Below are 20,209 nucleotides of genomic sequence, written 5' to 3'. Positions count from 1 at the left end.
TTTGTGTACGTTTGAAGTACATTTAAATATATAAACTACCGTTAATTGCTATGAAAAATGGTAAAAAAAAACGGAATAAAACACTTGTCTCTTCGTTTTGTTAACTTTAATCTGCTTTTTGATATCATGCAGCAATCTACTGCTGGTTAAAACGATACATCAGGGTAACAAATAAGTGGCCTAACATTACAAACATACAAATTAAGTTGTGTGTATATGTGGTGTGAAGTATTACGAAACTAAGCGCTTAAAACTACTAACACGGCGAAGTACAAAAAGAACTACATAAATATGTGTGCATTTCGTTGATTACTCTAATCACTACCTTCGCCATCATCCGTAGCCTCGTCCTCGTCATCTTCTTCCTCCTCATCACTGGCGCCACTTTCAGAACCTTCACTCTCCTCTTCGCTCTCATCCTCTTTCTTTTTCTTATCTTTGGCGGATTTACTTGACTAAAATAAAAAAAAATAAATAAAAAAAAAACAAGTTTGATTAAAACAACAAACAAACAAAAACTACACAGCTTACAGTTTTGCTCTTCTTTTTCACTGGCTCCGAATCAGCAGCGCCCGATGCATCCTTCTTATTCTCACCACCAGAAGACGATTCATCATCGGATATGTATTCTTTACTCTTGAAAACGCCAGCGCTGACGGGCGATTTCTTTGTTGGTGACTCCTTCTTGCGCTTCTTAGCTGCTGCGGTCAACTTGCTACCGCTCTCCTCGCTAGCGGTTGGTTTGTAGTCCTTCATTTCGTCTTGATAACGCTGTTTATCCTTAGCTGCCAAATCTTCCCATTTAGATTTATCCTTCAGTTCTTTCCACATTTCGCCTCCCTTCTTGGCAACTTCGGTAATTTTGAGGCCAGGATTGTCTTTTCTAATTTGTTCGCGAGTTTCGTTGAGCCAAAGCATGAATGCTGTGGTCGCACGTTTGGGTTTGTTGACGTCTTTTTTGGATTTGGTGGGCTTTTTCTAAACAAAAATAAATAGTAAATTTTTATAATGTTTTCTCATTAACAAAACTTACCACGCGCTCCTTGCGTTCCTTTTTCTCTTTCTTCTCCTTTTTTGGCTTGCTCTTCTTTTCCACGCCCGAGTCGGTGCCAACCCCACCACCGCCTCCACCACTCGCGTCGGAATCTTCGCTATCACTCTGCACATTGCTGTCATACTCTTCGGCCACATCGGATTCTGCCTCGTTTGGTTTGAAATCTTCATCGGTAGACTCCTCTTCCGAGCCTTCTTCATCGTCAGATTCTTTCTCGCGCGCCTCTGCCTTAACACGCGCCAAGTAGGCATCCGGTTCATTCTCATTATCCGAGTCCCCAAAGTCCACATCATTGTAGCCACCCTTGTCTTTGCCAATATTGCTGACGCGCAATTTCTTTTGTTGTATGTAATCGAAGAGCTTGGCATATTCTTCTTTTTCGATGGAGCTGAATATGTGCACAGTACCGTTCTTTAATGTAATCTCAAAATCAAAACTGCGCGTAGAACCGCCACTACGGGCAAAGTTCACCGAAGCGATTTCTTCAAAACGTATGTGTACTGGTGGCTTGTGTATGTAGATGAAGCCACGTTCTAGTGGGTAGAGATAGCCGGCGGCGGCTTTGAAAGAACAACCAATAGCTGCAGTACCAGAGTGACTGTGGAATTACAGAGAATAAATTACTGCATAAATAAAAAAAACTTTAAATAATTAAACTTACCCAATGAAGTTACCAGGTCCGGTAATTTTGCGTCCTATTAACACTTTCATGACTTTACCCATTACTTCATACAATGGACCAGAAAGTTCTTTTTCAATTTTTCCTTCATACTTCTCTTTCAGCTCCTCTTCTGTGAATGGTAGTTCTATAGAAGTCTCCTCTTCCGGCCCGAAGAGTAGCACTAGGAAATGATAACGCGTCTGACCTTGCTTAATTGGCGGATCTAGCGATAGCACGAGAAACATTTGCCTATTATCTTTGTGTGGCAATAAAAAGAGACGCAACACCGAGTCCATTGGTATTTTGTAGTCAAAAGTTTTACCGTGCAATTGGAAGAAGGTTGAGAAAATCTTAATATCGTAGCGACCACGCGGTGTAAGACAATGTATTTCGCGGAAAATAGCAATCGCATCGCCTGATGCCGATATAACCGAGGCTTTGCTCATAACATTATTCTGGAAACTTTCCACCGGATCTTCTTCTGCTGATTCAACAGCAGGTATGTGAAACCGCATTTCCAATAAACCGACTGGTGCATCATCGCTCTGATGAAATTCCAATGTCACCTCGTTTTTACCAGTCATGCATTGAGACACGTGCTGTAGTGGTATTTCAAATATGGTCTTACTATCCTTATCAAAGCTAAGCGCCGAACCAAGAAAACGTGCTGTACCCCAATTCCAACCTTTCACACACATCTCCTTCTCAACCATATCTTGCTTGTAAGCTTTCTTCAGGAATTTTCCCAATTTTTCATTTTCTGAATCCCGAAATCCGGAAAAGCGGTGTAGCCCACCACTTTTGGTGAATATGCGTAAACCCCAAGTGCCGACAAACTTTTGCGAATTAATAAATTCTATGTCGTCTGCAGCAATTTGCTCAACCTTGCCGGTTTTACTGTTTTTGAATATTATGTGTTGATCAGTGAGCTTCAAGCGGCCGGGTGTCTGTAAAATACATGCAAAACAAACAAGAGTGATTATTTATTATTCTCAAAATGTGTTGTATATAAGAATAATGACCGGCATGTGAGGCTACTTACCATCACGCCGCGAACTTCTGATGTTATATCGCTGTATTCGAGTGTATCCGCCATCGTATAAAATATCGAAAGCTGTTATACTTAATATTTTAACAACCAGTTGGAAAATAACTCTATAAAATAACGAAAATACAACTAAACTGCGGAAATGTTGAGTTAAAATGAAATAAACGCCGTTTCACAAAAAATTGTGCGCCTTCTGCCAACAACAAGAAGAAGCAATTATGTTGAGTTCACAATAGAAAATAACACAAACTTTTTGAAGTCAAAAATAATGAATGAGAATAAATTTTAAATAATAAATGACATAAAATTTTAGAAAAAAATTCGGAAAGTTATTTTCTGAGTTTGTATAAGATGATTAGTACTCACGATATACAGAAAGCAAAGGGTATGCTACAATGCACGCTTTGCTTTCAGTATTTCTCGCTAATATAAATACAACTGATGTTTGGCAAAACGTAAAAAGATGAGAGTTGCCCAATATTTGCAAAAGGGTACATCGAACTTTTCTGTCAAATCAAATGTCTGACGCAAAGCGAAGCAAAAGTTCTATGTTAGTTGGTAAAGTTAAGATTTTGACAATTAGGCAACACCACCCACTGGCCAGAGAACGTATATAAATATAATTATACGTTCTCTGCACCGGCCAAATAAACGTCAATAACCATAACAAATGTGTTTAGCAAACTATATTTCACATTAATTTGCAATATATACGAGAATTAAGTAAAAAAAATATTGTAAACACAACGGCATGGACAGTGTAAGTCATATTTTTTATATACACGCAATATTGAGCTGGATTATTCATTTTATTATTTTTTATAGGAGCTACGTAGCAAAGTAGAATCATGTTGTCGTACAGCCGAGGATTTCACAAAACTATACTACACATCCTTTGATAAGCGACGACATGTAAGTATGCACATATTTCCACCTTTTACACAAGTCGAATACAATTTTTTAAATTTGTAGCAAATGGGTCGTATGTATCTTGATAATGGCTTACTTGTGTGGAATGGTAATGGTTCAAGTGGCAAAGATAATATACAAAAATATCTAATTGATTTACCTACTTCGGAGCATACAATAACTAATTTGGATGCACAACCGATTATTGATGAAGCCGTTGGCGGTCAGTTAACTTATATGATACAAGCCGGTGGTACTGTGCGCTACGCTGATGAAGGCGTGCGACCATTCCAGCAGACGTTTATCATCACCGCACAAGAGGATAAATGGAAAATTGCAAGCGATTGTTATAGACTGCAGGATGGGCTAGCACGTACAGAAAATTAGCTTAAGTAAGAAGAACGACGGTTAGACAATACAAACAGCATATTTTATACAACAGAAAATAAAGAAATACAACACGAAATGTTGGTCACTGATGTTTATTATTTTTGTGTTACATGCTATATCAAAAATCTTAACCTTATCACTTTATCTTCTAGCTTAATTACTCCTCTTTAGCTTTCTTTGCATCGGGTTCACCGGACGATTCTTTGAATATCGGCTTCGGTTGCGTCTTTTTGTACGCTGGCGCTATCCAGTAAGGATTTTCTTCAGCTTCCTTTGCATATTTCAAAATTGCTTCACGTGGATCTTGGTCGTCGTCAACGCGTTTGCTCAGACCCAAATTTCTAATGACATACGAAGAGAGTGTGCCACCTGAGCTAGCAACACGGCCACCTTGTCCGCTGGTGATTGGCAAGTCAGGACGATGCGATTTAATGGGATCCAAACGCTCTTTCTCCATTTTCTTGCGTGATGACTTTGATTTTTCCTGCCTGAACATGGGTAATGCATGTGGTGTAATTATCTGCGATACACCGATCATTTCTGTATGTTTCTTTTTGCGATGTGTCTTGACAACGCACAATTTTGCCCCACGCGAGCTGAGTAGTTCATCATAATAGCATTTGATGACACCATTGCCGCAACCGACAAAAATCTGATTCAGCTTTGGATGCCACATTGCCTTTATGACGTGCGAATCGGTAACCGCGATACGCTTCACTTCTTCAAATGTCTGAGTGTTATAAAAATGCAATTGCGCCTCTTTCGAACCCTTGGGCAAAGACTCACCCGTCACCAGCATTTTATCATCCGGACTGAAGCAACAGTCTGTGGTATCATAACGCGAGAAGAGATCAGTCCATGTATGCAGCGGTTCTTTAAACTTACGTAAATCCCACAACTTCATAGTTTCATCATTAGAACGTGTGGCCAGCTGCGTACCCATGTACGAAAATTGTACAGAAGTTATTTCCGAGCCCTTTTGATGTGCGCCACGCAAACAATGTGTCGTATTAACAAACATTTTACGTGTGTCCCACATCTGCACCGAACCATCTACACAAGCAGCGGCGATTAAGGTGGCATCACGATTGAAAATGCACGCCGAAGCGTTGGTACGCAAACCACCCAGCGCTCGTGTCTTAATCACCGTCTTCTGCTCTTTGGACTTTAAACCATGCCAAATACGTAGAGTGCCATCAAGTGCTGCAGTAAGAAATTCTTCACGTGTATACGGATGCCAACAGCCAGAGGTGAGTTGTGCAGTGTGACCCTTTGTGCGCGCCATGTCGCTTATATATTGATCACCCTTAACACATTCCATTTTTTCGAAACCATCACGATCAAGAATTTTCGCTTGTGAATTACCAGACACAACCAGTATCATATCACCAGTAACGGAATAATGTAGTGCTCTTATGGGATAATTCTCACATGGCTGTATGGTACGAAAACTACGCATTCCAGCATCCATACCGGCAAAGTCCCAAAAACACATATCATAGTCGATGGAGCCGGACACAAGACGTGCCCCTGCTGGATCGCCTGCAAGCGCTAGTACTGCGCGCGAACCATGCTGCATTTGCACCTCGTGTGTATTTGGTATTTTACGTTCAAGATTGTCGTCATCATCCTCCTCATCATCGTCGTCGTCATTATCATCATCACTATCAGTATGTGCGTTTTTAGGCTTTCCCCCAGTTTGTTTACTGCCGTCTGCTCCTGTGCTGAGCGCTTCCGGTGGTAAAGGCCCAAACGCAGGCTCATCGTCAGAATCATCATTGCCAACTGGTTTAGGTTCTTCACTTTCGGTACGTGGTTTTGGTGGTGCCACTTCACGCGCTTTTGCTATTTGCTCCTAATAAATTTTGAACGTTATTTTATTTCTCACATATATACGTATGTATACTTTACTTACATTTATATCGAAGACTTTTGCTGTTTTACGCCCAAACCCGCTTATACCCATTATTTCTTTAAGATGTTGACTTTCCATATCTTCAGTCACCTCTTCTACTTGCCGGATGAGTTGTTGCTTGCCCATTTTCTTGAAACCACCGGCATTAGTCGTTGAAGATGAAGCTTCATGCTGGCTTTCCGCAGGTTTCTCCGTTACCCCAGCAGGTTTATTTGGATTAAGATTGATTTTCCCAAAGGAAATTTTATTACGATTCATCTTTAATACACTTTTAAGCTGTGTTCAACATTTGTTATTGATTATTTATTATGGGTGTTCAAATGAATTATTTGCAAACTGTTGTTGGTAATTTTTGACGAAGAGGCAATAAATAAATGAATGGAACGAAAACAGCTGTTTTATATACCGGTTTGATTGTGAATAGTTCACATTTTCTTGTGTTTGTTTTAACCCTTGTGTGGTTATTAAATGACCAAACCAATTTAGAAAAAATAAAAAATTTTTATGATAAATAAATTTTTATGCTAACCTTTTGGGTATTTTACATTGTGAAAATTTATAAGCATGAGTTGTTAATATGAAATATTTGCAAACAATTTTGCTTACAAATATACACAAATTTGTTAACAAAATTTCTTTGCGAAATTTCTTTACCCTTCTGCATTAAAAATTTAGTTTTTCTTAAAAATGTTGTACCTACATATATGAGGACTAAACATATTTTATGCTTACAACACTACAATCTAAACAAAAGCCTGGTACGTCGTCATTAAGACTCAGTAGAATCGGTTGGCCAACTTCATAGCACGACATTTCCGTTTAAAAAACTCGTCCTTTGCGGGCATATGCTCGTGATTACGCCAAATACGAAAGTGCTGTATGTCTGCTTCACGCGACGGCATATAAGCGAAAAATGTGTCCCTGGGGTGATTGCATATATGAGGTTTAATTGCCAAGTAAAAAGTACGTGATTGTTCCATAATAGAATCGTTCAATCTTTTGTAATATTCATTACGCAGTCTTTCGGTCTAAAAGAAATATGTTATTATTTGCAAATATTTGAGCGCTCATATGATCGCTTACTCACCTTTTTCATGAGGTAATCTCTGCAATTGTAATTAACATAAACGGCGTTGCCCAGACTTTTGGCAGAGGGCATCAGCACGTCTGCGGTCATCTGTTTCAGTGCACGGAATGTTGGACGTGTTTGGATGTGCATTTTGACCAGCTGCTCCCGCGTATACGATTTGCCATAGCGCGTCTCCATCCACGAAAGTAATGACGGCAGCTTATGTGCGTCGGGCATTGAGGCTAAGACATACTTTGGATTTTTAGCCAAGTAATCGAGCGCACTTTTCAACATACTCTGCATCAATTTCCCATCTTCCGGATCATAGTAGTCCATTTCCACATCTAAAAATGGATATCTGCGTCGATTTTTCTCTAGCTCTTCCTCTGCAGCCATTTCGATATTTTTCGCTGCCACGCCTTCTTTGAACGCTTTCTTCGCGTAAGCTTTTACAGCCTCATCTAGATTTTTTGGCGCATTCGGATCATTCTTATCTAAATTTAAATCGCTATTTATGATTTTTAAGAATTCTTTCTGCACATTTAACCGCGTACTTTCACGTTTCTTGTGTGCGAACACTTTAGGATAGTCGAAAATATAAGGCTGATTCTCATCGGGCGCTTTGAAATACGATTCCGTTACGTGTTTTGCCTGCTCGGAATGCCCATAATCGTAGGCTTTCACATATTTGTAACCACAATCGCAAGGCATCTTATGTAAAATGTCGCGTACACTTTGCTTTTTCGACGCATATGGGTTTGTGCGTTTGCGCTTGAACTTTGCTGGATCTGTTTTGCATTCCTTACAGCATTTCGCTTTTGCCTGCGCAGTTACAGTCAAACAGTCGCCAATATTTTCCTCTACCCAATTTGTACCCGATTCCGAGGAGCTTGGCATACTGTCGTCACTCTTCGTAGGAGTTGGTTTATGTTCGTGTACGCAACCGTAATCTCGCTGTGTTAGACAAGTTTCACTGTGGCATGTCAACTTAGTCCATCTGCTTTCCATGCCACCACATAAACGATCTGTGGTGTCAAATTCGTTTGAATCACAAACACGAATTTCATCTTGCGAAATTATCTGCATGTGGCTACGAGTGCGACTAGCTAATCGCTTGAATTGTGTCATAAGCTCATTGACGTCCTCTTCAATTTGTTGACGGATGCGTTCAATGCGCTCCTGAATAAAGAAAAATCATTATAGATGTGGTGAAAAATAGAATTCTTAGAGACTTTTGTATCTCTATCTATTTAATACATTGATCACAATATATTCCCCTTAATCGGTTCTTAAAATTGAAGAGAAAATAACATCCGAGATCTGAACTCACTAAATTTTCGACTTCACCGTGCGCAAGCCATACTCACCTCCCGCTTGGGTGTTTCTGTATCGAAATATTTCAAGCATTTTTCTTGCGCTCGCCAACGTAATTCATTTTCGAGATTTCTCTCCATTTCTTCTAATGCTTGATGATGTAAGCATAAGTTCTTTTTCTGCATATCCTTGTGCAAATATGCTTCCGGATTTAAAACATTATGCAATTGTCTATTAAATACATCTTTTATCATAACCGATTGCCTTGGTAATTTGGTTTTGTATATTTGGTGCATTTTATCGGTTAGCATTTCCAAACCGGTCTTCTTGCCGGGATGCAATTGATAATCGGCAAACCAGCGATTGCTCTCATTCGGTATGACATAATTCGAATCCCTAAGCACATCTTCAAACATCAATTTGGTACGATAGGTAGGAGGAAATGAGGTCAGCGGATGTTCATAAAGTCGCGGTCGCACCAATTCTTCAAAGTATGGCAGCTTATACTTAATCCGCATGCTATTAATGGTCGTTTTTTCGTTTTCGGTTCCAGCTTCATTTTGGAATTTTAATTTTTGTTTTTCGATTTTCTTCCTCGCAATGCGTCGAATTTCTTCTTTCGTCGGCTGTTTAGGCGGCAGTATGTTATCTAAGCCGCGTAACGTAAATAATATGTCCAGATTAGCGATGCTTGACAGAATTAATTGTTCATTTAGATTGTAATCTGGCCCATCGGTTTTGTAGAATAGTTCTTTAATGAACCACAAAAATGCCAAATCATTGCCGCCGCTCATAAACATTAGAAAACGTATATTAGCACCACTGATGCTCGGTCGTAGGCCAATACGATTCAATAAGTTCCATACGCGATGTGTTGTACCCTGTTCAAGATCATCGCGTATTGCATAATGCAATTGGTGTGTGGCCTCAATTTGAAAGGAAGACAAACCGCGATACCAATGTGGCACATCTTCATTCTTGACGAAGTTCTCGATAATGCGCTGATTGCGTCTTGTCGTATGCGCTTCCAATCTGGTCGCACGTTTCGCACCAGAGAACATATTGCACGAAATTTAAAACAATTTAGTTTTACAAAACAATTTCTTTAACAATGAAAAATCAATTTATAATAAAATAATAAAATGCTAAATTTATGTACATAAATTCAATAAATTTTTAGCGAAAATTAGAATTTCTAATAGCGCACACAAATTTGGACAAAAGTTATTTTCGACAATTATACAAATTCTTGAAAGAACTAAAAATCTATTCAAAATTTTATTTGACAATACAACTTTTTTCTATTATTGACAAACTAATATTTCGAGTAAAAGCAGAGAACGTATAACCTATTTTCATCACAAAACTTAATAATTTAAGCATAATATTTGCACTGTAGAGTTTAAACTAACTTTTTATTAATTGTTTTTGTATTACAATTCCTTTTTACCGATATTTTTCTATTGCAACGGCCGCACTGTAGGCGTAACGGTTCTTGCCGACATTTTCGAAGCTGTCAAGACTGCAGTAATATAGTCAATTTAATGGTTTATTTTATATTAAATAATTGGGAACAAGAAACTACTGATGGGTTCACCAATACACTCTTGTTTGTTATGTCAGTACTGACGGTTATATCCGGACGATTTATTTCCGGATAAATAAATTGTCCGTCACTGTTATTGTTAAAAAGATACCCTTTCGATTTATATTGCTTACCATAGCTTTACGTATGTTAGAATGGAAAAGCTGCATTATTTTGTACTGTCACCACTGACATTCAAATGAGCAGTAAAATGACTGTCCATGTTTATGATTTTTCCAAAAGAAAATGTCGAAAAGAGACAGCATACATTTTCACAGAAGTTTCGAGAAGTTCGGAAATACCCATGTAGCTGCTATTCCGTGCGATAAATCAAAAGTGTTGCGTGCTCCTGTGCAATAACTCTTTTTGTTTAAAACGAAAAAAGAAAAAATAAATAACGAAGGAGTTTTCAAATATAATATACGTAAGTTATTATTAAGTTTCATATAAAATTATATTTTTAATTAATTTTAATTTTTATTTAGGCATTTTTAAATTTCGATATATCCATGAACTGGAAAAACATGTACAGCAGAACTTTTGAGCAGAGCAAGCATTGAATCTAGGAAAATTTCTTTTGATAATTTATTTATTATTTAATTATATTTTTGTTGCACTCCTTTTTTATATTTATGTACTCGTATAATATTATAACTAATTTTAATTAAAAGTTTTGAATTTATTAAAGAAATAAAAATTGTATTATATACTGCGCAAAAGAATGTTTCACTTGTGATAGTTTTACAGTCATAACTGGCAAATTGTAGCTTTGATGGATTTATGATCAGCAATGACTTAGGAAAAGGCATGAGAGTGAGCAGTATAGATGTATAGAGAATCAATACTAAATATCCGTGTGTTAAAGGGGGATGCAAAATTAAACACATGCATTTGTTTACATCAGTTTTTGCACAAGGCCTTTAAGAATATGATAGAAACTTTGTTCTGCGCGCTGAATATTTTCAGCTGTGACTGTCATATTACAGGTCAGATGACTGTCACTGGTCTTGTAGGGAAGTAACATGCAACGAATGAATTGTGTCAAGTGATTATTGAATATATTATGCTTACTGGCAGCGTTTTTAAGGCAAGTCGGCTCATGCCTATAATTACATAAAAATATCAGTTGAGGATACGTTAAGTACACATGGAATTACATATATGAAAAGGCAGAAGTTAATAAATAAGTAAAATATTTGAAGAGTTGTAGTTTATTTAGTTTTATATTCAATAATTGTGTAAAAAGAGCATGGAGGTTATAATATTATAAACTAGTTTGCAATGTTAAATAATGAAGAAGGAAATATTAAATGAAGTGTGTGATGAATGCAATTTGTGAAACCGCTAGCTCATAAAAACATGTTCATACATGATATGAATATGCATGCATGCATAAAGGGAAAATTATTGTAGTAAATAAGAATTTGTGAACTTTCATACAGAAACTAAAGTGATATTTATATTAAGAGCTAAGTTGTGTACATATTTTTAACGAAATATTAAAAAGCAACATTTAACATAATTTCTCAGAAATAAAATTTGTAAGTTCATGCATACATTAGAATGTTATAATGTAAACAGTTGTTAACACTTGATATAAAGCTGAGTCCACCCCAAATTCCTATTAAATGAGTAAGCGCAAGGTCAGAATATGAAGAAAGATTACATATTAAAATTTATTTACTAAAATAATTATATTAAATTAATTTAAATCAATAATTACACCTTTATCACAAACAAACGAAATATCAAAATTGAACCACAACATCTTTGCCGCAAAACCCATAAGTTTTTAACACAACTTCATCACCAAATTACATATGTGGGTTTATACTCCAAATGCATTAAAGAACTTGGTTTCACTAACCAAATTTTTCAAAGCACTTGCAGTCCTTTAACATTGTTATCTGATATCTAGAGTTAGTACACCCAATTGCTTTAAAGAACTTAGTTTTGTCAACAAAATTTTTCAAAGCAGTTGCAGTCCTTTAACATTATAAATTGTCATAAAAGTAGAAGTAATTTGTTTCACTGTGGCATCCTCAATTACTAAATACAAATAGCACTTCTGAAGTTCGGCTATTGTCCAGGAAATTTTGTAGATTTTGCCCATCTTGGCTTACAGTCGCGCGGGCTCCACACCCGAAAGTGCTGTATGTCATTGGGACGTGAGGGTAAATAAGCGAAAATTGTTTTATTTGGTGATCGTCCAGCGTATACGTATGGTGTCATGGCTATGTAGAGGTGACGAGACTGGTCCATAATTGCCTTGTCTACACGTTTATAAAACAAGTCCTTTATGCGATCACACTGAAAAATAGGAAAAAAAAACTTGTAAACAAGTCTAAAAGGTTATATTTATGAAGTTTTTTGGTCGTCTGGTTTTTGTAAAAAATAGATCATTATTTTCCTAAAACACCTATAGTCCTATTGTTATTATAAAATTTGGAAACCATTTGGATCCTGACAAAAGTTATAGGAAACCAAATCTACTGATATTTAAAATTTTGCAAACATTTTTAGGATTCGGTCATACAAATTTGTGATCATTAACTCCTTCTTAGACTAAAATGCCCTGCTCTCATAATATCTTTCCGTTCTGGTTACTAATAGATAATAAATTTTATCTAATGATTTTTATTCTTATAATACACGAAATTTCAAAGCATTTTCTAACAAACCTCATTTACTTATACCATATACATACATATGCTGGTAAATAAATACAGTGAGTTTTATACTCACCTTTCTCATTAGATAACTATGACAACTATAGTCAATAAATACTGCTCGCCCAAGATCCGTTGGAGATGGCAATGCTTCGTGGATCTGAATTTGAAGCAGCGCACGAAAGAGTAGTGTCGATGATTTGAAAATCTCGATCAGTTCCTTCTGGGTGTAGACTTTGCCATAGCGCTGATATATCCAATAGCGTAAAATTGGTAATTTATGCGCATCGGGTAGTGCTGCTAAGACATATCTAGTATCTTTAGCCAATCTTTCAATTCCCTCCTTCAACATTTGATGCATTAATGCCTTATTATTCGGATCATAATATGTATTTGCCTTCGCACTTGGTAATAATGGTACGGTATCATATTCTACATTTGTACGGCTTTTTCTAAAAGTGTTTTCCATTGTCTTCATAGTACAGTTTTTAATTGCCTCATCTATATTTTCTCTAGATTCAGCATGGTGATTCTTTAGGCACTCCTCACTTCTAATTGCCGCTACACAGGTTTTCTTTATATTTATAGCATCTTCTTGTTCGAAAGCTATATCAAAAATCTTTTGATAATCGAATTTAAATGGAGAATGCTTGTGCGGTGCATTAAAGAATGCTTTCGTTTCACTACTTGTGTCTGAGTGCCCATAATCGTAGTTTTGCATGTAATCGTAGTTACTATCACAGTTATAAACTTTTGGTTTGCACACATTACGACAACCACAGTGTGCATTCGTCAGTGAGGACTTTCTACTCTGCGTTTTGTGATTTCCCAAATGATTGTTGCGTAAGCAATCTCCAATTATTTCAGGTTCAGTGATATTTCTTAAATTTTTTGTACGAATTTTATTTTCACTCTTCGCACTTAACGTTTTTTTCTGTGTACTGTTACAGATCTTCGGTTTCAACCCAAAATTACAATCGCTTTGTGTTTGTGTGGAATGACATTGTAGCTTTTGACTCATGCATAAATTACAAGATTCCTTTTCGATATTATTCGCATCATTGCTTAAATTGCAAACATGTAGATCATTCTTGTCCCATAAAAGCAGTTGACTCCGTGATTTGTCAGCCAATTGACGGAATCGCAACAAATGCAGATTCACATCGTTCTCAATCTGTCTGCGCAGGCGAGCGACGCGTTTCTGTGGAGAGAAAAAGAGGAAATTAGACCTAATCAGAGATCGCATTACTTGGACCTTTCCATTATTTGATCGATTTTTTCGATAAATGGTCTTCCAATGCTTGACGCATCTTTGACATCGAAATTACCGAACGGAATCGACAAAACCAAAATTGCGCATGATTGACTGTTACAGTATCAGGACTATAAACGCTATCTACATTTTCAGCCGCCTGATTTGCGTTTTCGCCCCTTTTGAAGAAAAACTGTAAAATATAGCGTACTTTCTCTTTGCTAGTGTACAACTTTGACAGACGCTGAAACAAAACTAAATCAACTAATCACAAAACTGTCAGAAAAACTTTTTTAGTACAAAATGTCATCTTCTTAACGCCATTTAGCCGAACCCGATCGGAATAATACAACGCGAGACACAGATAAATAACGCCATCTATTGAAAAAATAATGGATTTTTTTTTAATACACCCTAAGAATACAATGTAAAAAAATTTAGAATGAAAATCGAAATTTTGACGAAGTTATAGCACCCATACCTGCGTCTCGTAGTACTTCGAAAGCGCATTTTTCTCGAAGCAACGTTCTTATAAACCTATTGGGCTGAAATTTGAATCTACTTGAAAAAATCTCACTTTTTTCGAAGTCAACCAAAACTCTGAGATACTATAAGTATAATGTTAATAATATATTACAAAATGAAACTAATTGAATTGTATTTTTTCCAAATCAAATATTCACAAAAAAGCATTAAAAACTGCAAGCTACCAGATTACTACTTTAAATGCAATTTCCGCCAAATACTTACTAACCTCTTTCTTTGGTATATCCAAATCGAAATACTTTCGACACTTTTCGAGCGCTATCATACGCAACTCGAGCTCTAGATTTTTCTCCATCTCTTGCATGACTTTATGATGTTCACATAAGATATTTCTGCCCAATTCATGTTGACTGTTTTTTCTCAATGACGTACCCGATAATCTCAGTTTCTTAAATAATTGTGCATCAAAGACTTGGCTGGGAATCTTGATTAAGTTCGATTTGAAAATTTCATTCAAACTTTGATTAACCAGACTATTAGCAGTTTTACGTCCTTCATTGGGTTCATAATTGGAAAACCAACGACTGGACTCATTTGGTATGACGTAATTGGGATCTTTGAAAACTTCCAAAAATTTCAGTTGTATAACATTTTCGGGTGGATATGCTGTGAGCGATTTACCAAATGGACGTGGACGTCGTTGACGCTCGAGATATGGCAACTTATATTGCTTGTTAAAGGAGCCAGTTTGTTTAGTTAATTTACGTGGTAATAATCTGCTGTATTGCAATTTTCGTCTAGATAGTCGGTCGATTACAATTTTACTCATTTTACGTTTGGGTGGTGTCTTTTTTGGTGGTTGTCCGGTCGGTAATAAATTATCTAGTCCGCGTATGGTAAAAATTAAATCCAAATAAGCTATGCATGATAAAATTAATTGTTCATTTGTATTATAACCCGGTTCCTGCGTTGTGTAATATAAATCCTTTAGAAACCACAAAAAGGCCAAATCATTTCCACGACTCAATTTCATAACAAATCGTACATTCTTTTTCGATAACGGTGGACGTAAACCGATCGTATTTAAGATTTCACGCACACGATGTGAAGTGTCCTGTTCAAGGTCATCACGAATAGCATAAAGTAAGTTCCTGGCAGCGCGATATTGGAATGACGATAAGCCGCGATACCAGTCTGGTACATCTATCGAACGCATATATTTGTCAACAAACTCACGTTGGCGCTGCATGTCTCGTGCCACCCAGTTGGTGGTGGGTTTTGCGTAATTTTGTAAAAACATTGTTATACAAGAATTTTGCTAACTCTCCAAACAAAAAAACTATATAATTTTAATTATTACACTTTATAAATTTGGCTTAAGCGGCTAAACAACTTTTTTTTTTCTAATAATGAAAAAATTCCCGAAAAATAGACAACTAATTTGAAATGCAAAAGATTGATTGAGCATTTTTCTTCTGAAATAGTGTTGGTATTGGATCACATGGATTTTTGTATAATAGTTCTTCGTTATGGTGAATTAAAATAATGGTCTAAATTTTGTGTCACTGGGAGAATCACACATTTATGCAGAGTTGAGCACACCCATCAGCTCTGTCAAAATCGGAAAGAATCTCTTCGAGCCGTTCGATACCGGATGAGGTTTTAGAGCAGGGGATTCTCTCTCGTGCGTCTTCTTCAATATAATGCTGGAAAAAGTGATACGCGCCGCTAATCTGAACCGCAGCAGCACTGTCTACCCCAAAAGTACAATGCTACTGGGGTACGCAGACGCCTACGCCATCATTCGGCGCCTACGCATCGGCGTTAACAACAGTGCCGTCAGACCAGCCTTTTCCAGCCTAGAAAAACAAGCGCAAGAGGTTGGTCTTGTGGTAAGCGAGGGCAGACAAAGTTCTTGGAGACCACACACAGGTTCCACTACGTCACTCTTGAAAGCTATAAATTTGAAAAAGTGAAGAACTTTGCTAATCGCAGAACCAACTCCACCAATAATCTATGCCTTGGGATTAAGCGCAGAATAACTGTTGCCAACAGGTGCTACTTTGGGATCGATGTGCAATTGAGGAGTAGATTCCTCTCTCGACGAACAAAAATCTTTCTCTATAAGTCTTTTATCATTCCCGTTCAGAGAATTGTTCTCCGCAAGCGATGAGCGAGGATGATCAAAAATATGAAACCACGAACTGTATACGCTCTAAAGCTCCTTCGACTCGAGACCCACGAGTGAACAACGGAACTAAGGCCAATGAAAAAACCAATTACATTGGGACCTGTTTGCACTTAGAATACACAACAAGCGTAATCTCGCAAAGGATAGAGGCAACCGGCGAAGTTTTGTGTTCTCGGCCCAGAGCGACTCACGGTTGTAGTGTCAAAAAGGGAGAGAAAATAATTTAAAAGTTTGAAATTTAGATGAGGTTTTAAACTAAGTTTAAGAAGTGGGATAAGTATTTAAATTTCAGCTGGTGTTACATCCATGATTCCTGCGATTTTGTAATCGTTTACTCGATATAAGCCTAACCTCAAATACCTCAAAATCTCTGCTCTAACAATTTCATAATCACATCGATGATTTACGTAAAATTATTCATACATATATAATTTTTCATACATTTTTCGGTTTAATAATATTATTTCTATATAATTTTTAATTTTCCACTTTTTCCATATGACGCTTTTTATCCCATTGTGCCTTTGCGTCCATACGTTCGGCTAGCTTCCAAGGCTTAAACAGATAGTTATCAACTCTTCTTGCTGGTAAATACGCAAAAAATGTAGCACGTGTTGGTAAGGCACATAACGGAATACGCATCGCAAACCAGAAGTAACGAGCTCGCTTCAATAGATCCGAATTGACGCGATCATAAAATTGTCGTCGTGCTATGCCGACCTGCAATTTAAAAAATTACTCAAAAGAAAACAATATAGGAGACATGATATATAAAATTATAGACAAAATATTCGAACTCAGAGTTATTTCGGAGGGGTCAAGTCGGCTAATAGGCGACGAATATTGCTAATGTTGATTTGCGTAGTTCAAGCGTACAATCTTCTCTAAAATAAGGTTCGTAAGAGTAGGTACGAACTTTTTATGTCGGCATATAGACAATAGGTAGTTTTCACGAAATGCAACCTTAAAATGTTCGAAATGCAGCAATAAGTTCCTTACCTTTTTCATGATATATTTATGACATTTATAGCTTTGTAAGAATTTGGTGCCAATTTCATATGGTTGCGGAAGCACTGTGCGTAATTTCAATTTCTGTAATACATTCATTATTCTTATTGACTCATTAAATTCCTTAATGCGCTGTGCATGCGTATATCTTTTCCCATAGCGTTGATAGATCCATTCACGAAGCATCGGCAATTTGTGCACATCTGGCAAAGAAGCTAGTACATATTTTGGATTTTTTCTCATCTCAACTAATGCAATACGTAACATGTCATTCATTAGTTTCTTATCTTCACAATCGTAGAATGGTAAACGTGGCATATCCGGCGGATACGGATCTGTTTGTATTGATTCCTGTAAGTCGTTATGTTCATTCGCTTTACGCCATGCCTTTTGATTTTCATTCCACGTTTGATTTGCACTTTTCTTTGCCAATTTCGCCAAATCTGGCGTTAGATCTTCTAACTTCGGGACCAATTGATCTTTTGTTTCCATTGCTTCCACACATTTATCTTTAATAAATAATCTTTTATCATTTTCGTCTTTGTAACGAAATATTTTAGTATAACTAAAATGATATGGTTGATTTTTGGTTGGACCCACAAAATAACATTCCGATGACGGAGGTGTTGGACTTATGTTATGAAATTGTTGTGTTTCAGATTCTCTTTGTCCAAATGATAAACGATGACCTCTGTTCATCAATAACGATTCAACTTTACTCAGACCGTTCAATTTGCTATCCGATAATTGATTATATCTGGAGGTACGACTAGCCGCCATCGATAATAGAGAAGGTGTTTTTGGGCATGGTCCAATATCGTTACAATTTTCATCCTGGTCATCTTCAATTAAGTGCTCACAATAACCCTCTTTGCCGAGTACTCGTATATAGCTATGATAATCTTTGTGCGATTGCAATTTTTTATGATAGTGTAGACGATACATTTCGACTTCGGTCTCCAGCATTTTTTGTATTCTTTCAAGACGTGCCTGAAAAATGGAAATATGGAAATATATTAGTTTATTTTCCAATGATGTAAGTAGTAGTAGAACAAGTAGATATTCTATTGGTAGCTTTGTTGGAAAGGCTTAAGTTCATCGACCGGGTCAGTATGTCGTGGGTCATTGTAAATGTACAAATGATTTCATTATTAAACCTATCGAAGTGGGTAAACATCAGAAATATGGATAACATAATATAAATATTTCTCGTGAGGAAGTAGAAATATTTTCGAATAATAGTAGGAGGATGTATAGGTCTGTCAGAATTCGCAAATAATCACTCCGATCCGACTGTTGACTTCTGTTAAAAAAGATCTCTACCCTTTATAAACTCGTTAACAAATGAATTTTATTCAGTTTTATTGTGAGGAAAGGCCTTGGAAATTTGTATGCAATTATGACTTTCTGCACTTTTGAGCAACGGTGCGCGAAATTCAGGTTCAATACTTTCTTTGGAAGATTAAATATAATATTTTAACAACCCTCATCGGCATCGTAGATCAAGAAGACGGCTTTGATGACTTAGATATAAGATTTTCGCATCAACTATCTCAAAAGTGTATTTTTTTATGTATAAATACCTCTTTTTTCTTTTTAAACAATTCTAGGCTCGCAAAACACTTTTCCCGCTTTTTTAACATGAATTCCGTACGCCGGAGTTTCGCCTGCTCCGCTTCATTTTGATGTTTCTTACACAATACTTTGCTTTTCACCTCGTGCACTCCACTTAGTGCATAATCAATGACCTCCATAGCTCTGTTAGATATAGTCGGAATAAATTCTAAATTATCCGAAAGATTATTGAGAACATCACGTATCGTTTTATTTGAAATACGTTTGGCTCTATTGAAACTGTGCTTGGCATACCAACGATTATCTTCATTTGGTGGCACATAATTTGGATCCTTATAGATTTCATAGCGAAAGAATTTAACTTTGAAATCAGGTCGTTCTACTTCGAGTGGTTTGCCGTATTGTACGGGTCGTTCCAACTTATTAAAGTACGGTGATGAATGCTTTTTCATTAGTTTCTGTGGTGGGCTTTGCCAACTTTTATCCCGTAACTTCTGCTTTCGTCGCTTTTCCAATTGTCGTTTCGATTGGTGCCCTGGCGGTAAAATATTGTCTAATTCCCGCAATGTTGTAATCATATCAAGATGTGCTATAGATGTAAGTATTAATTGTTCATTTAGGCTTTTGTATTCAACACCAGGTTTTTTATAATACAACTCCATGAGAAACCATAAAAAAGCCAAATCATTGCCTCCGCTCAGTTTCATAAGCATTTTTAGATCCTTATCGCGTACAGCTGGTATAAGACCCAGTCGACTTAGACAATTGTGTACGCGATGAGACGTTTCTTGAGCGACGTCGTCACGTATCGAGTTGGCAAGCTCATCGGCAGCTTCTAGTTGAAATGGCGAAATGCCACGATACCAAGCTGGCACATCTCTATTATTCATAAACTCATATAGAAACTTTTTGTCCTTGCGAGTACTCAACATTGTATTAAATAATTTTTATGAAAATAAAAAAAAAATTTATTAATTTCCGCGGTATATGTATTTGTATTTCGAACGAAAATGCACAGAAAATCTTAAATACCAATTATGATAAATTTCAAGAGAAAATTTTCAAGAATCTATCCATGTAAAG

The 20,209-nt window shown here is 36.8% G+C and overlaps 5 protein-coding genes across 5 annotated transcripts; 1 reads left to right on the top strand and 4 right to left on the bottom strand.

The window, feature by feature from the left end:
* Positions 1-91: 91 nt before the first annotated feature.
* Positions 92-2,970, bottom strand: Ssrp (structure specific recognition protein). Its single transcript, XM_014236017.3, has 5 exons — positions 2,758-2,970; positions 1,716-2,662; positions 1,034-1,652; positions 532-978; positions 92-455 (listed from the first exon to the last, which is right to left on the bottom strand). The coding sequence occupies exons 1-5, from the start codon at positions 2,809-2,811 to the stop codon at positions 315-317; spliced, it is 2,208 nt and encodes a 735-aa protein (XP_014091492.1). The 5' UTR covers positions 2,812-2,970; the 3' UTR covers positions 92-314.
* A 410-nt stretch (positions 2,971-3,380) lies between these two features.
* On the top strand, positions 3,381-4,138 carry Nxt1 (NTF2-related export protein 1). Its single transcript, XM_014236019.3, has 3 exons — positions 3,381-3,523; positions 3,589-3,675; positions 3,736-4,138. Exons 1-3 carry the CDS (start codon positions 3,515-3,517, stop codon positions 4,057-4,059), a joined length of 420 nt encoding a protein of 139 aa, XP_014091494.1. The 5' UTR covers positions 3,381-3,514; the 3' UTR covers positions 4,060-4,138.
* On the bottom strand, positions 4,139-6,400 carry LOC138855630 (gastrulation defective protein 1 homolog). Its single transcript, XM_070107897.1, has 2 exons — positions 5,978-6,400; positions 4,139-5,917 (listed from the first exon to the last, which is right to left on the bottom strand). The coding sequence occupies exons 1-2, from the start codon at positions 6,233-6,235 to the stop codon at positions 4,220-4,222; spliced, it is 1,956 nt and encodes a 651-aa protein (XP_069963998.1). The 5' UTR covers positions 6,236-6,400; the 3' UTR covers positions 4,139-4,219.
* A 108-nt stretch (positions 6,401-6,508) lies between these two features.
* Positions 6,509-9,599, bottom strand: LOC106618303 (uncharacterized). Its single transcript, XM_014235994.3, has 3 exons — positions 8,414-9,599; positions 7,065-8,225; positions 6,509-7,005 (listed from the first exon to the last, which is right to left on the bottom strand). Exons 1-3 carry the CDS (start codon positions 9,419-9,421, stop codon positions 6,754-6,756), a joined length of 2,421 nt encoding a protein of 806 aa, XP_014091469.2. The 5' UTR covers positions 9,422-9,599; the 3' UTR covers positions 6,509-6,753.
* A 1,990-nt stretch (positions 9,600-11,589) lies between these two features.
* Positions 11,590-20,209, bottom strand: LOC106618301 (uncharacterized). Its single transcript, XM_014235991.3, has 6 exons — positions 19,135-20,209; positions 17,543-18,541; positions 17,033-17,263; positions 14,621-15,670; positions 12,691-13,815; positions 11,590-12,255 (listed from the first exon to the last, which is right to left on the bottom strand). Exons 1-6 carry the CDS (start codon positions 20,056-20,058, stop codon positions 12,025-12,027), a joined length of 4,560 nt encoding a protein of 1,519 aa, XP_014091466.2. The 5' UTR covers positions 20,059-20,209; the 3' UTR covers positions 11,590-12,024.

The sequence above is a fragment of the Bactrocera oleae genome, chromosome 4 (assembly GCF_042242935.1).
Source record: "Bactrocera oleae isolate idBacOlea1 chromosome 4, idBacOlea1, whole genome shotgun sequence".
Lineage (NCBI taxonomy): Eukaryota > Metazoa > Arthropoda > Insecta > Diptera > Tephritidae > Bactrocera > Bactrocera oleae.
The sequence above is the reverse complement of the archived record's forward strand: the minus strand, read 5'-3'. Positions and strand labels throughout refer to the sequence as shown.